The following is a 17,434-nucleotide window of genomic DNA, read 5'->3' on the forward strand; positions in this document are numbered from 1 at the left end:
TTTTGCAATAGTGTAGAGAAAGATAAAATATGAGGGTTTCTTGTGGTACTTTCGATGAAACTTGGGGTTTAGAGGATGAGAGAATCGGCCAAAGATGATGAGAAAAATAAGAGAATTGGCTAAGGAAATCGGTACAAGAGGAATCAAGTTTTCGAGATTTCGGGATTTGAGGCAATCGGCTATAGTCTTAAAAATAATGGAAGGAATAAGGAGTTTGAACCAAGAGAAAATTAACAACAAAGGATCTAGTTTGACTTCTAAAACTCATTACGAGGTATGCTTATTTTGGTTTTCAAAAGAAAATAGAAGAAGAAAGGGTTACAAAAATAGAAGAGGTTATCAAAAGAGAAGAGATTAAGATTCGACTAATTGGGAAAGAAAATCAAAGGAATAAATAAATTAAGAATAAGGGAGAAGATTTTGTGAAAAGTGAATGAGCAACATAAAAATCAATTGAAAATAAAAAGAAACAGATTCGACTAATTGGCTAAGAATAATCCCAATTTAAATCTCGTGTCTATCTCCTTCTTTATAGCCAACAACATAGTTTGAATTTAATTCAAACTCTCTAGGGTGCCCAACACACTGCTGACCACTGGGACGGGCCTCCTTCTTTGATATAATAGCGTCGCGTTTTCCTTTAAACCTTACCTGCTGACGTCCTGAGTTCTTTTAAAAATAAAACAGAACATACATGCGCCTGGACTAGAACCCGAGCCACCTTGGGACTCCTAACCCACTGCTGCCGTTGCGCCACAAGCCTTTTAGTGGCATAACTCGGTCATAACTATACTTAAGTTTTGCCTTAGCTCAACTGGCTTCTAAAATAAAAAGCAACTTATCGCACACCGTGCCTTGAACCTGAGCACTCCTACAACCTCCTAGCGCCACTTCTTCTTGGACCAAGCTTCCCTTTTTGCCTAATTTAGCCTACTTTATTATTAAAGCCTTATTGCCCAGTCCCCTAAGAAGAAAAAAACTAATTTCTTTGCTAAAGTCTTGGATCGAACCAAGATTTTTCCTAGACTTTAAATACTTCTAAATTTATTTAAAACTAAATTTAAACACCACATTAATAATAATATCCTCTATATTTTTAAATAATAATAATAATAACTATAACAATGAAAATTTCAACTACAATAATATATATATTTTTCCTAATAATAATAATTATAATTTCCATAAATTAATAAAATAGATACTGATAAAATTTTCTAATAATAATTTAATTTAAACACTAAATTAATAACAATAATTTTATAAATATATTTGTATCTAATAATTATAATGATAATAATTTTCATAAAAATTTAAATATTAGTAATAACATAAATATTTTATCAATATATATATATTTTTTAAACACTAGTAATATTTAAAACTTCTCAATATTCAGGATTTCTTCTATCCAAATCCCAGACTCAAAACCCAACTCTTCTAGGCCCAAATTTTGGGGCGTTACAATCATTCACATTGGGAGAACAGATATTATCCCAAAGAGATTAAGGATATCCTATGAGGATAACACACTTATGACAAGGTCATTGCATGAGTACCGAGTAGTTTCTTTCATAATGGTATGTCGTTAGGGAGAGCTTAATCATGATACTATAGTGGAATGACTTCGTAACTAAATGAGTTTATGATTAATAGGGGAAAAGCCGAAACTTAATTATAAATCATTTGAGCCTTAATTACATATGTCCAACCGGTCCCCCTGCTAGCTTGTTGAAACCAAAAATGAATTGCGTGTTTGAGTCAAAATGAACAGAATGAATAGAAATGGAAAACATTAAAAAATGATTATGGTTTTATTCAAAATGGAGAAATAAAATCATTTGGAAACGAATGTAGTTTTCTCAAAATAAAAATGGAAATGGAAATGAAAATGAAAATGAAAATGAGAAATGATTCATTTGCAAATGTAGATGATTTAGTTAAAAATGATTAGGAGAATGAGTTTATGTTTTAAGCTATTTTAAAGCTGAAAATAAAAATAAATCATTCAATTATAATGAATAAGTTAAATTGTGAAATATTAAATATATATTTTTCAAAATTTGTAAAATCATCATAATTTTATTGGCGCAAAATTGAGATGAAAAATTATTTAATTGAATAAAAATGCAGAAGTTTATTTTGGGAAATAGAAAAACAAAATCGGGTTGAATTATATTACAAAGTACTGTCTTGAAAATTTTAAGAAGTATTCGTAATTGAACCCAATGTGAGAGAGGCTCAAAAACCCCTCTTGGTATGTGAAAGGGACAACCCTAGTAGGAATACTAGGGGATATCATCCACCCTACTCCTACTTTAAGTAGGAAGTTATTTTTCTAGTTGAAATAAATGTTCACAATTCAACAAGGGTTCTACTTTTTCTTCCTATAAGTAGATGGCACCGGGAAAGTTATTTATAGAACTTTAAGATATTGTTACTTTGCCGAAAAATAAAGAGAATTTATTCTCGACTATTAAATATATTTTTCCGAAATAACAATTATGTTGGTTTCTATTTAAGAAGAGAAATTTTCTTTCCACATAAAAGAAAATAATTTCTAGTTCTGTGTTTTGATTCAATTGATTTGAGCCCACACTCAAAACTGTTTGTGGTACGAGAATAGTGGAAAATATCACTTGGTTGAAAGTCTAGAAAGACAAGGATCCTTTTATCCTAAATACATGTACGATTTCGATCTAAGGTTTATTGCTATAAATATAAAAAAAAATTAGATCAGTTTCAAAATTTTAATTTTCCGCTGTACAAGAAAACCGTTTTCAAACTGAATTTTTTTCAACAAAATCTCACAAGCTCCATTCTTGAGGGTGACAACATGCTTTTTTTTTCTAACAATTGACCATCACTCAATAGATTGCTTCTCAAAGCCAGAGCTTATAATACTTTAGATATTGTTTCCACAAAACCATTCTTGGTTCTGATATTGATGTTACCCTTTCCCATCACATCCACAGTAGAATAATCACCAAAGCTAACTATAGAACGAAAATCATCATTTAAATACGAAAAGGTTATTTACTTCCAAACATATGGTTATTGCGACTTGTATCCACATACCAAACATCCAGATTAGGTTCCTTTTCAACTTCAATTGCCATCAATAAGGTCTCAAATCGTTCCTTATTCTCAACAAAATGTGACTGTTCATCCTTGTCATTAGGTAATCTAACATAACATTCAAAACGATAATGATTAAACTTTTGACACTTGAAGAATTTTATCTTGGTTTTATCAAAATCTCGTCCATTGCCTTTGCTTTGGTCATCATTGGTTCTGAAATTATTGTTTTCATTTCTATTTCCATCATCTTTATCGTATTGATCTCCTCTTCCTCTACCTATACCTCTACCTTTACCCCTTCCTCTAGAATTGAAAGAAAAAATAAAAGTAGAAGCCTTCAAAGCTTGCTCCTCGAAAGTTTATTATGACTCATCTTCTACTTATGCACCAATAAGGAGCTTTGCAACTCATCAAGAGATAGCACATTTATGTCTTTTGATTCTTCAATGGACCAAACAACATAATCAAATTTCGACATCATGGAGTGCAAAATCTTCTCCACTATGGTGACATCCTTCATCTTCTCACCTTGAAACCACATCTTGTTGCATATTTCCATGGTTGTAGCACAGTAGCTAGTGACAAATTCCCCTTCCTTTATCTATAGAGTCTCAAAGTTCCTCTTCAAGACTTAAAGTTGTGCTCACTTCACTCTAACAAAGTCTTGATAGTTTTTTCTTCATGGAATCTCATATATCCTTGGAAGCTTCTTTGCAAAGAATAGTTTTCAAGATGGGACGATCAATAGCCTAAAAGAGATAATTTTTCGCCTTCAAATCTTTTAACTTTCTCGCTTTAAACCCTACATTCTGGGCATTCGTCAAAATTTTGCCTTCCATCGGTGCTTCAATACCTGCCCCAACAATTACTCAATACTCCTTTGACCATAAAAAGTTCTTTATTAGCATACTCCAATGGTCATAATGACCATCAAAACGGAGAATGATTGCTTGAACAAAACTATAATTTTTGGGGGCTAACTAGATCGAACTAAACTTTAATACCATTGTTGCACTCGCCACTCATAATTTGAGCATTCTATAGGCTATACTATTCAAATGAAGAGAAACTCAATTGTGAAGTTGGTTAAGTATCAATCAAGCATCATGGAAACTGATCTTAACTGGTATTTCTAAGCTATAATATTCAGGCTATAAATATTGGTAATAAATTATATTCAATTTTATATAATGAAGTAGTTCTTGCTAATGTTCATGAAAAAAGAATTCGATATCTACAATGGTTTTCTTAAACCAGAGCCAATGCCCGGTCTTTTAACAAAGCTTCCACCGCTCTTCTACCTGAAACCAGAGCTCCATCAAAGGTAGCCGAAGTCATATAATCACCACACAAATACAAACCCGGTCCGATGTCGGGATTCTTCATCAAATCCGTAGGTGGTGATTGGTTCGGCTGTGCAAAACCGATTCGATATGTTCTTAAGTGCCGCCATGACTCGACTTTTGAAGCTTCGAACCAACCCGAAAGCTCCTTAATAACCTCAGCTCTTAGATCATCATCGGCGGTGTTCTCGTACAACCCAATCAACGATACCGACGCCAATGCTTTGTTCGAAGGGCCATATGATGGAGCCACATTTGTAGCGAAGAACATGTTGTTGATAATTCCTTTACCTGAACCGTTGAGAAACAGGACCGGGTCTTGAACCGGAACTTGATCCTGGTCCATTGAAAAATACAAACAAACCGTACTTCGGGCTGGTTTTTTTCTTTGACCCGGTGGCGGCGGCGGCTGCGGCGGTTGTTTCTTTCCCGCCAAAATCTTGTCCACTGCTGGTTGTTCAACGGCCATTATTACCCCGAGTTCGCTCTTGAGGATTTCGCCGCTCTCTAATGTTACCAACGGTGAATTCGAGTCATCGGAATCAACGGAAACCACTTTGGTGTTCAACAGGAGTGAATCGGACGGCAGTTTTGCTGCCAATTGGTTTGGAATTTCGTCGATTCCTTTCGCCGGAAGAGTGTTGTCGCCGAGAGCGAGACATTTGAAGACGAAATCGAAGAGTCTCGAAGTAGTTTCAAGCTGGGGGTCGAAAAAAATCCCACCAAAAAAAGGTCTAAAAAACCTTCCGATCATCGAATCCGAAAAACCACTATTCTTCAACAATTGAATTGTCGAAACCTCGTCGGCGCTCATAATTTCCTCGTAGGATTTACTCAAAACCCGAACCCTCGTCAAAGCGATAAGCAGCTTATCCAGAACAGACCCAATGGGATTTCCAAGGGACAGAACGGAATCCGAAAAATGACGCAAAGGATCAGCAACAGTATGGAATTTACCATCGTAGTAAATCCTGGCACCGGAGTAAAACTTCCGGAGATTCAATTCATTGTAATTTAACAGCTTTTGAGCTTCCGGGTAAGCAGTGATGAAGATTTGGAAGCCACGATCCAAGAGAAAACCATCGACGACATCGGTACGGACGCGACCACCAACACCATCGGAAGCTTCTAAGAGGAGGAAAGGGATGTTATCGGAGTTGAGACGGGTAGCAGCGGCGAGGCCAGCGAGGCCGGCTCCGATGACGATGACGGGAGCAGTCTTGATGACCGGCGGAGGCTTGGGGGCGAGTTGGGTGGTGGATGCATGGGGAATAGTGAAAAAACGGTGGCTGTGGGTGGATTTGGCGGTGGGAGAGAGGAAAGAGAAGCTTGAAGATGGCAGAAGAGTGAGAGGCATTGGATTTTTTGTTTTGGATTAGATGAGGATGTTGTTGGTGAATCTTTCAATTTTTCAAGGCCATTGCCTTATCCATTTCATATTTTGTAGGGGTTAAAATAAGCTTTAAGTACCTATACTCTTAATATAATTAAAATTTAGTCCTTGAATTTAATCTCTTTACTTTTTATATTTTAAAATTTAAGTCAATTGTTAACACCGTAAAATTTTTCCTATTAAATTTGTTAGTGTGACATTTTGAAATGAGAAAAATACTTAGTTAGTATCCATGTAAGAAAAAATGATGTTATAATGAAGTTGAATTTAACAAAAATAATTTAACTATATCAATGTAGAAGGACGTGAACTTTAGTGCGCTAAAGCACATTATCCTCCTATTTATGGGTTAGAAAATGTTATAAGTAATTTAAGGTATTGTGTCAAAAAGAGCCGATATAATCAAAACATATAATAAGGGTGTAAGAAAAATCATATTTTATATATTCTAGGTAATCCAATTATTCGTATAAAACATATTTATATTTGATTTTCACATTCATATTTAGATAACATGCCATTATCTACCATACAAAAACATGAAAATCAACATTTTCTTTTTTCAGTTTTGGATTTCAAATGTTTGAACAATTGGCTATACATTAAAGAAAGAAAGAAAGCTAAGAAAATTGCTACTTATTTTAGGCCAAAAGAGAAAGAAAAAAAGAAGTGAGGGATTTTGAAAAAAGAAATTTTCATCTTCAAATCCTCAAGCTCAATGTGTGTTTGAAGTTCCCCACATGCAACACATATTGTCCCAAAGCAATCTTTCGCCTTCCAAGTTCATCAACTACACTCAAATCCTTGCAGACATCCACTTTAAATCTCATCAATGTCCCTGATTTCCCTTTCAAAGAAATTTTCTCGAACCCGATCAAATGTTTCCGAGGCGAGTTGTGCACCGATGGGGGAGTGACGAACAACAAAACCGAGTGGCTTCCCCCGTGCCTTGCCTTGTTTTGAACTCGCAAATGTATGTCAAACGTTACGCTTTTTTTACAAAGTTGTTCGACGGCCTCGACTGAGTTGCAGTCCAACGAGTGGCGACAAACGTGGTCGTTGTCCAAGGGGATGGATACAGTTTGAGGTGCTTTAACTATTTTATGGCTGAATTTGGAGTAGCTTAGCCCATGTCCAAATGAATAAATCGTTTCCCCAGTGTAGAATCTGTAGGTTCTTCCCGGGTACCCCTTGGATGGATCTGGTCTCATGTTCATGTTTGTCATTGGGACCTTCTCTAGATATGATTGGGGATACCATGTCATTGGAAGCCTTCCACCTATACAAGGCAAGCCAAAAAAAAATTTAAGGAGCGAGATTATAAATTATATATTTTTATGAGAATTAAAATACAATTCATTATTTTATATTTTTATGATTTTTGAAAAATTAAATTAAAATTCTAACATGCGGAGACAAACTATAATTTTACTATATATTTAACATTTTATGAATTTTAGGATTTAAAGCAGAGATTTCTCAATTTAGAGGAGGGGGCCAGTGCCTACCCCCTTCCTTTCACCCTAAACTTACAAAGCTTTACTTAAATTCAAATAAAGTGTTAAATACGAGTACATTTAATTTTTTTCCCGAGGGTCACTAGATAGACATATATTTACATTCGTATCATATGTTGGATACAAATACTTCAAGTAAAATGAAAAGTCAGAGCAACAGAAATAGACTCATCCAAGAGTCTAATTACCTACTCAAATCCAAAAATTTGTCCAATATTTGGAAGTGTTTGAAAAAGAGGTTCAAAAAATGAGTTTGAGAAAAAAAATTAAGCTTGTTTAAAAATTTTGAGTTTGACTCTAATATTCAATGTCTGGACCTGGTAACCTAGTCGTTGAGGTTTTAAAGTTTAAAGTTAATCATTTATAAATACAAATAAGTGAGGGGGAGGAGACTCCTCCAAGAGAAGTTTTTGACCTACCATCTGTCGGGCAGCCATCTGAACCCCCAACAATGGTCACTATTGTCCCCAGGTGCTAGTCCAAGTGGTACTATATTCTCGTAAGTGATGATCTATATGTCATAGGTTAAGGGTTTAAACCCTCTCCCTTCACGTCCCCTTGGTGGGTGGTCGTGTGCCCCATGTACAGTTTAATTCTTTAAAGTGCTCCCTGTTCGTGAACTAAGCCTCTTATAGCAATCTAATTTTCAACGAAGGCAAGAGATTAAGCCCCAAACAAGACTCGGGGATAATACCAAACATTGTTGGGGGTCTGACCAACTACTCAGCAGATAACACTCTAAAGATTTCTCGTTAAAGAGTCGCCCCATTGACAAAGTTAAAAATTTGAAAGCTGTATTTTACATCAATTTTGATTTGGATGAATATAAATGATGTTGATTCTGATACTATTAATGCGAAATGTGTTTGACCTGAACCCAATCGATGAAACATAAGTCAATGAGCACCGAAATTCTAGTTTTATACTGATGATAAATGACTTACTTGGATTATAATACCCAAAAATCACATCAGCAATGGCAGCTCCACCAGCTTCACCAGGGTAACCAACCCAAAGGATGCTTGTAACTTTGTCATTGTGTTTGGCAAACGATATATCAAAGCCTCCACCCGACATTATTACAAGAATCACAGGTCCCTTGGCAACCTTTGCAACTTCTTTTATGAGAAGTGGTTGCTGTCCTGGCAAACGAAGGTCAACTCTGTCGAAGCTTTCTCTTTCGAGGGATTGGTCAATGCCCATCACAAGCACGGTGGCGTCGGCTGTGGCGGCTAGTTTCTTTGCTTCCTTTACTTGGGCATTGCCACAAGTCACATTGGAGCAGCCAAGCAGATATTTTGTTGCCACTAAAGCTGTTAGACCCTGCAATGGTGTTGTGTATTTGCATGGAATGCCTGCAAAAGGTTCCCCCATATGCAAGTTAAATCATATCATTTGGAAAAGTTCAATTACTTTTTTTATATATAAAATAGACAAGTACATGATCCAAGCAATGATGCCAGGATTTAGAGTGAGCGTCATATATCAACCTATATTTGGCATGATACATGCGAGAAGTAAGAAAAATTTTGGGATGAAATTAAATTATATATTTTTATAATTTTTAAATGATTAAATTAAATTTTATTATTTTTAGAAGGTTAAAATGTAATTTTATTATTACTAATTTAAAATTTTATAAATTATAAAGAGTTTAAATAGAAAATTTTCTATTTTAAGAGACCAGGACACCTACCAACCCCTTCAATTAACCAGTGACATGATATTTGAAAGATTATGCAACTTATTCACCTTAACCTCAATGACAACTTGATATTTGAAAGAGTTTAAAATTATTCAAGATTTGAGTTCAATTTAACCTGTTTTTAATTTAATAATATATTTATTTTTTATTTATATATGTAACTATTTAAATTTAATAAAACTAATTTTTAAAAATAATATAAACAAACTTAAACGAGTTTAAGTTGACTAGCTTAAACTGAATATGAGACCTACATTTCAAGTTAGTCGGGTTTGATATTATTTGTAAGTCCAACCTGAAACAAATGTTTTAATAACTAGACCAATGGTCGAATCAGTTAGATCATCAATTCCTGATTTAACTAGTTCAACAGTAAGTCCACTAATGTTTAAATTATTAGTTAATATTACAAAATTACAAAATTGGTTCAACCATCGTTTTTGTCCCAATTTTTCTTTTCACCAATTTCGAGTTGTTTGTTTAGAGGTCAATTCAACCCCTATGTCTGGACTGATATATCGATCAATTCTTAGTTCAACTAGTCCGATTCAAATAACGCTAGATGAAACCAAGGTTATTGAACCGGACCGACTGGTTGGACAGAGAACTGGTTGGGAGGCATTGAACAAATTATCCCAAAAATTGAATCAAATCGGTTGAATCAATAAAAAACTAATTGAACCGGACGGTTGAACCAAAATTTTTATTTTTATTTTTTATTTTTATGAATTTTTTAATAATTTCTTTAATCAAAGTGGATGGACTGGTTGGACTGGACATGAAATGTTAAAAATAAATAAAGAGTTCAATCAAGATAATTGGCGAATATGATGTTGGAGTACCTTCGTAATTTCCGATCATCGTTTTGGTGACATTGGCATTGGGTCCAATTACTGCCAAGGTTTTGATAGCAGCGGGCGATAGAGGCAACGACCCAGCAGTGTTCTTGAGCAACACAATCCCTTGCCTCGCAGCATCACGAGCCAACTCCTGATTCTCTGCAGTACACACATCTTTCGGGCCAAGTTTACCGTAAGGTTGCTTTCGAGGATCACCGTCGAAGAACCCGAGTCTCATTAAAGTAGCAAAATTGTTAGTGATGGCATTATCGATGTCCGATTCTTTCAAAAGCCCTTTCTTCACTGCAGCTGCTGTGTGTTGGCCGAGGAATGATCCACAGTTGAGATCCAACCCTAGTAAACATTAATTCATTTAGCACTTAGCTAATGGACTATTCGCCCAAAATTTTCATTCTTTTAAATAATCATTAAATAACTCATACTGCGATAACCAAATTGTGATTTTGAATAGATGTTTCAGTTTCGAAGGAAAGAGACCGACCTGCCAAAATTGCTTTGGCAGCAGCTTGTTCAGGTGTCTTGGTATAGTGCTGGTCATCGAAGAACACTTCCACCGAGTCACAATCCGAAACTATGTACCCATTTAATTTCCATTGGCCTCGAATGACCCCAGCAAGAAGATGAGGGTCTGCACAAGTTGGCTTACCATTAACCTGATTGTAAGAACACATAACACTCGCCACATCCCCATCAACAACGCAGCTCTTGAATGGCGGATCAAATGTATCATCCATATCTTGTTGCGTTACCTAACCCATCCACAAATCAACTATGAGTTCTCTATTATGTCTACCTTATTCTATGTATAGTATTAATATTATAGATATTTGTTAAAGTTTAGGTTTGAGTTTTGGTCGAGGTCTAATCCTAAAAAATACTTGAACATGAATTTGGCTCAATTTCGATATATTTTTATTGTTGGTGTATTGGAAAATATTAAAATATATTTTATATTTTTACAAGAATAAAAAATTTCTGAAGGGTTTAGATGTTGATATATGTCATTACAAAATTAAAAAATATAATCGACACATATTAACATTCTAAATCTGCTTGTGGAAATTTTTATATTTCACTATTTGAGCATAGAATAATTAAATTTAAAAATATTTTTTTTATTATTTTATTCCTCCCTAAGGGCATAAATATCACTCATTTAACCTTACATTTAAAGTTTTCAAACTCCATTAGCACAATATAAAATAGTTTTATTTAAAAGGTATTAACGTATAATTACTCTATCCACTGCCACCCGAGTAAAAGAGCTTCACAAAGGAATCTAAGATGGTGTCAAGTGCTTTTCTTGTTTTATAATTATATAACTCTAAGACATATGACATCATTTTAGATTTTATTTGTAGATTTATTTTACTCTAATGATGAATAGGATAATAATAGTCCTAAATTAAGTAAACATTTTTTATTATTTAACTTGAATTCAGGTTAAATCGGATTAAGATCAAATTTATATTGTTTAAATCCGATCTGCGAATTAGTTTAGCTATAAATTAACTTATAAACATTACCACAGCATTGAAATGGTAGCGGTCGACCCCTTTCCAGTTATCCAAATCATAGGCAGTGTAGTGTTTACAACAAGCGGCCACCTTGAGTCGAGAAGGGTCGGCATTATCATCGGGTTGTTGCAAACCTTTGACATAACTTGAACCATATTTACTGCTCAGCAATGGGTCCTCTCCCGGTGTCTCTTGGCCCCTTCCCCACCTCGGGTCTCGGAATATGTTAACGTTGGGTGACCAAAATGTTAGCCCTGCCAACCCAACATTGTACATTGCTCGAGCCTCCGTCGAGACCACCTACAAAAAAAAAATGGGTTCAAAAACGTAAAAACGATGCACGGCACGTCTTATTAAACATCAAAGTTATACCTTGCCAATGGCTTCGAAGAGAGAAGTATTGAAGGAAGCCGCTGTCAAGATGACTTGAGGAAAGCTTGTCGCTCCCGGAACCAAGCTGCTAAAATTGGTGCCGGGACCGATGTTAGAGACCCCGTGAAGAGCCTCGGACCACCATTCGTATTTCGGTATCCCGAGCCGACTAATGTTCCCAGCACCATTCACTATGTTCAGAATTTTCTCCTGCAATGTGAGCCTTCGTACCAAGTCAGCCACCCTCGCGTCTCTCCCCAACGACGCGTTGCAAAAGCCGTAATGCACGACCTTCCGGTCTTTTGTAGCATCGCAGGCGAAAACAGCCTGTGATACTTGGCCCACGACTCGAACCGAGATCAATGAAAAACAAATAAAAAAACCAAGAATGAAAAGCACCTTAGGTGCTCTGTTTTCAAAAACAGAGATCATTTTTGGCACAATTTCGCTTTTGATCCTCAAAAATAAAAAAAAGTAAAAGAACTAAAAGGAAACTTAAGCTTGGGAAAAAGGGTTTGTTTTACAATCTTTCTTTAACCATGAAAACTTGTTAAAAGCTTGGTGTAATTCTATTTTTGTAGAAGAAGAGTTGTTAAAATGAATACAACGTTGATGCTCTGTATTAGCCAGTGATGGGAAAATAGGTGAAGATGCTGTAATGATTATATAGTCTTTGCAAAGTTTGGGTTTTTTTGCAAAATCCAAAAAAGAAATCTTTTTTGCAAAGTTTATAGATTGTGATTTGTTAGTGTAAAAAATAAGAAAGAATGCAAAGTTGAATTTAAGGGAAAAGATAGAAAATTAGTAGCTTTAATGGTATATCGTAAATCGAGATTTTGGGCTTGTTTTTCTGTCAATTCTGTAACTCACGTCAGGGATTTGGGGATGATATCTCGGCTTCATTCTTTGGTTTTAGTTTTTCAGCCAAATGGATAAAAATGTTAATATTTGCAGTCAGTCCCTTCACTGTTGTAAAGTTTGATATTTTGTCCCTACGCTTGAATCCTTATTTTTTCGATTTAAAATTTAGGTTAAATTCTTCTATTAGTCCATTTACTTTTCAAAAATTATGAATTTAGTCTTTATATTTTAATTTGATCAATTTTAGTCATTGTACTTTTTTTTTGTTAAATTTTAGTTTTGACCCAGACAATAACAATAAAATTTGTTTGATTCAGTTTAATTACTAGTCATGTACTATGCACACAATTGTAGATTTAGTCTATATTCTCCAAATGGATCATTATAAGTCTATATACTTTTTCGAATTTCTAAATTTCAATCTCAACACAGATGACCATTGTTAATCCATTAATTGGATTTTTAGTAACATGTAGAAATAGCAAAGTTCACATGACATTACACATATGATAATATGTTTGCTGCATTAGATTTTGGAAATAGCAGAACTTAATAAATTTAAGAGTTGTCACTTGTTAAGGACTAAAATTTTAAATTTTGAAAAGTATAAAGACTTAAAATGACTAAATTAAAGTATGTCACAGTCCACCCGTGAGCAAAGCTACTCGAAGCATGGAAACAAGTTTGGAATGGAAAGAACACAAGAAAGCTAAACCATGAGATTGTCGGAATGTCACGAAAGACTCTAAAAGTCCATGTAAAAGATTTCGGAAGCTAAAAAACTATCCACACTTGTATGGCATTTAATAAGGTAGGAGCTTATCGATATAAGTGAAGGCTCTCTCTCTCGTTTGTACACAAGCTAGCTTTTGAGTGAAATATACTTTCACATTCTCTCATTTCTCTTGTGTTTTCTAAAGCCCTTCTTTGTATGTTTATCTAGTACAAAGCCTCATCAAGTAAGGATCGAAGGTTGATTTAAGCTTGTTTTCATAGGAACAGAACTTAAGATCGCACATAAACAAAATTCACAACTTTTGTAAAATACAGAATTAACAGCAAAATTTAACCTAAAATTTATAGTCTATGTTTGGCACCTTTTGTATTTCTTGTCAAAATGTGCTTACTTTCAAGTATTCCTACTAAGTTCATAACTATTTGTTTCTTAAAGTTAGGATCATTGTATAGTTATGTTTAGGGGGGAAATTAAAAAATTGATTTATGAGACGGTACTGAATTGTAAATTTCAAAGAGAATCAAAGTACAACTTTATTATGATATTAACTTGTAAATTCACAAAATTTAAAGTACTAAATGACAATTTTACCAATTTGGGTTATACGGCTGATTTCTTTGTTTATTTCGTTTGAATCATTCTGTTGGAGAACCCGAAGATAAGAAATTAAGTTATTAGATTTGCATTTAGATTTATTTATTTATTTATTATGAACAAATTTTGGATTTAGATTTAATACATTGAACTAATAAACATATAATTTTAAATAAATAAATATAAAAATAATTTTAAATTTTTTATCGAACATGAATGAATAAACTTAAAAATAAATAAAAGAACATGAACAGAAATCTATTCGTTCAAGCTTGATTTATTTATAACCTAGCAGCTAACTCCCTTTCTCCACTACCACCACCACCACCACCTCTTATGGAGTCAATCGATTTCTAGTTCAGTTCAATCAATTTATGAATTAATTAAACTTTTATCTTATTTCGGATTGATATATCGATCGATTTCTAATTCAATCCGATTTTAACAACTTTAAATTGAATTTATGTCCAACATTATGTTAATAAATACTTAATTATTGAAATTTTAAATTAGAATTAATTATTATTAACTTATCCAATATAATCAACATTCACAAATATAAGTTTCATAATTCATAGGTAAAACATATAACAATAATAATTTTAAAAACTAGAAAATAATGAAGAGAACAACGGCCCCTATGGTTTACGGCAAGTGAATCGCGTGTTCTTATGGGCGCGTGGTGAAGTTTTAAGATACGGAGCCTTGCAAGTTGCAAGTACCAACTTGCCACTGTTTTGGACAGTATATGCTGTGAAGCCGACCCATCTAAAATGGAATATTTTTATTTATATCCATAAAAATTTTAAATTAACAATGACCTTTAAATTTTTTAAAATTATAAAAATATTAACTATTAAATAATAAAATTTTCTAAATATTTAACTTAATTTAATTTAAATTAAATAAATTAAATTTATATAATTTAATGTTTATTTAATTTTTAAATAGTAAAATGAATCATTTGAATTGGTGGAAGTTTTAGGCCTAAAATAATAAAATAAAATGTGAGTAAACATGAGGGATGAGATTGTGGAAGATAGTAAATTTAGTCAATAATCAAATATTCATCTAATTGAACCATGTTTTACATTTAAATTAGTTTGAATTTAAATTATAATATTTTATTTTTTAGTGTATTTTGAGAACTTTTTTTATATTTTTAAATAAATGCTTTATTATTATTATTTAAATTATGCATAGATGAATGAAATTAGATTATTGAATATGAACAAAGTTGTGGCCGGCACTTTTATTTCTCGTTATAGATTTCATTCCCTAGATTTCCCTCTAAGGTACCTTTATACAAAAATGAATACATAAAATCCTTATGAATTTAAGACAATAAAAATAACCTTAGATTTCCCAACAAGGTATCTTCATAAATAAATAAAATCCTAATCAAGAAAATCTTATATTCGTTGATTGAGTCTTATCTTGATTGGTATTGATATTATTGTCAGTGTAGGAAAACGTGAGTTCGAATATGTTGAAGCATATTATCCTCCTATTTAAGGGTAGAGGAAAGGACTATGGATAGTTTTTCAAAGCATTTATCAAAAGAGTAAATATTATAAGAACATAAAATAAGATTAATGTTCAAAAATAACCCTAAATTTACTAATAAATTATCTTTTATACAAATTTTTAAAAATAATAGTTATGAATTTAAGAGAATAAAAAATAGCTATACTTTATTCATGAATCAATATAATATAGTAATTATTATTAATGATAGTATTTTTGTCTTTTTATATTTTTATATAATTAGGAATATGACCACGCCATGTGTGGTTTAACTTTTATTAATTTAATATAATAATTTTTTGTTAATCAATTTTATTTTTAAAACATATAAATAATTTTTCATTCAATATTATCTTTTACATTTTAGGATTTGATTTATAAATAATCTATTTAATTTGTAAAAATTCAATATCTAAAATTAGAAGAAAATGACAGAAAAGCTACTTCATGACTCTAAAATAAAGTTGTTTATAGGCCAGACCTTAACAAAATTCTAGACCCAATTGATAGGTCTAGTCCTAGCCCAACTCAAAAAATAGGTTTAAATTTTTGCCCAAACCCAATCCAAATAAAAATCTTAAAACTCGAGTCCAGCTAGCCCATATTAAATTTTTTTATTTTTTATATAAAAAATTAAAATATATAATACATAAAAACACTAAACATATTGAAATAAATATTTTCCAACAGATTGAAAATAAATTAAAAATGTCTTTATACTTAAATAACACTAAGATAAGTGTAACTTAACAAGCAAATGCCTCTAAAATAGTAGCAAAATTAACAATAAAACAAGAGTTATTCAATAACAACAAAATAGTAGCAACATAATAGTGAAATAACAACAAAATAATTTTTTCTTTTTTACAAATTAGGGTCGGGCAAAGCTAAAAAACTTTACCTGAAGCCTAACCCAATTTCTAAATGGGTCTCTTTTTTGCTCAATCTCATTTTTCGGACTTATATTTTTCTCCAAACCTTTCCCAATGGACAAGTCTACTCTAAAAAGTTTCCTACCTTAGAAAAAGAAATACAAACATCTATAAATTTAAACTACAAAAATTTGTAGAAATGCGCAAATTAAATAAGAAGAAAAAACCTCTACTTAAAGAGTGATATTATGGTTGTCAATTTAGAATATCTTAGTAATAAAATCAACACCGATAATTGCTTTATTGTTGACTAAACTTCATATGAAAAGAGGAATATAAACATTTACAAATTTAAAATACAATATAGAAACACATAAATTAAATAATAATAAGAAGAAAATAATCTACTCAAAGAGTGACAATATAGTTGACAATTTAGAGTACCTTAGTGATAAAATCAACATCAATGGTTATTTTATTGTTGCCTAAACTTCATACGAACGTGTTTAAATTCAAGTAGTTAACTCTAAAAACAATGTTCCTTGTAAAATAGAGCTCTAAACAAAAAAGTAAAAAAAAAAGGATTAGTATTCAAATAAAATAACAATTTAGATATAAATAATTAATTAAAATATAAATTTAAATAGTAATAAGAAATAATTAAAGCTTGATTACGGTTGAACGATACTGATTTATCAACAACATCTTGTTCATCTTGACATGACAAATAAGAATTACACATATCAACAATATACACCAATATTACAAAAGCATAATAAGTAAACCCTTTACGTATATATACACAAATAAAAAGATTGTAACCTTCAAAAAAAATAAAAAATAAAAACTCTAAAATGTATCTCTCCGAAAATTAAAACAATTAATATATAAATAAAAATCATTTACTTAACAATAAAAAAATGTAACTCTAAGAATTATAAATAATAATTTGATATAAATAAGAATCATTTATTTAACAATAAAACAATATTAATTAAAATATATAATACAATTAAATAATAATTAGTAATATAACAAATTTTCAAAATTTATTTA

At 32.3% G+C, this 17,434-nt stretch overlaps 2 protein-coding genes across 2 annotated transcripts; both read right to left on the reverse strand.

Annotated features, from left to right (window-relative positions):
- Window positions 1–4,241: 4,241 nt before the first annotated feature.
- Window positions 4,242–5,831, reverse strand: LOC108458350 (uncharacterized). The gene has a single exon (XM_017757704.2). The coding sequence runs from the start codon at window positions 5,779–5,781 to the stop codon at window positions 4,330–4,332; it is 1,452 nt and encodes a 483-aa protein (XP_017613193.1). The 5' UTR covers window positions 5,782–5,831; the 3' UTR covers window positions 4,242–4,329.
- A 490-nt stretch (window positions 5,832–6,321) lies between these two features.
- On the reverse strand, window positions 6,322–12,331 carry LOC108460110 (beta-xylosidase/alpha-L-arabinofuranosidase 2-like). Its single transcript, XM_017759479.2, has 6 exons — window positions 11,789–12,331; window positions 11,426–11,716; window positions 10,381–10,648; window positions 9,882–10,232; window positions 8,279–8,689; window positions 6,322–7,096 (listed from the first exon to the last, which is right to left on the reverse strand). The coding sequence occupies exons 1-6, from the start codon at window positions 12,218–12,220 to the stop codon at window positions 6,519–6,521; spliced, it is 2,331 nt and encodes a 776-aa protein (XP_017614968.1). The 5' UTR covers window positions 12,221–12,331; the 3' UTR covers window positions 6,322–6,518.
- Between the last annotated feature and the right edge of the window lie 5,103 nt (window positions 12,332–17,434).

The sequence above is a fragment of the Gossypium arboreum genome, chromosome 4 (assembly GCF_025698485.1).
Source record: "Gossypium arboreum isolate Shixiya-1 chromosome 4, ASM2569848v2, whole genome shotgun sequence".
NCBI classification, from domain to species: Eukaryota; Viridiplantae; Streptophyta; class Magnoliopsida; order Malvales; family Malvaceae; genus Gossypium; species Gossypium arboreum.

Bases quoted from the DNA above. Each gene is read 5' to 3' on its own strand.
- LOC108458350 (XM_017757704.2), bottom strand. From the start codon at position 5,781: ATGCCTCTCACTCTTCTGCCATCTTCAAGCTTCTCTTTCCTCTCTCCC.
- LOC108460110 (XM_017759479.2), bottom strand. From the start codon at position 12,220: ATGATCTCTGTTTTTGAAAACAGAGCACCTAAGGTGCTTTTCATTCTT. The intron at 11,717-11,788 runs GTATAACTTTGA...TTTTTTTTGTAG, and splicing joins TCTTCGAAGCCATTGGCAAG to GTGGTCTCGACGGAGGCTCG. The intron at 10,233-10,380 runs GTCGGTCTCTTT...AATGTTTACTAG, and splicing joins TGCCAAAGCAATTTTGGCAG to GGTTGGATCTCAACTGTGGA.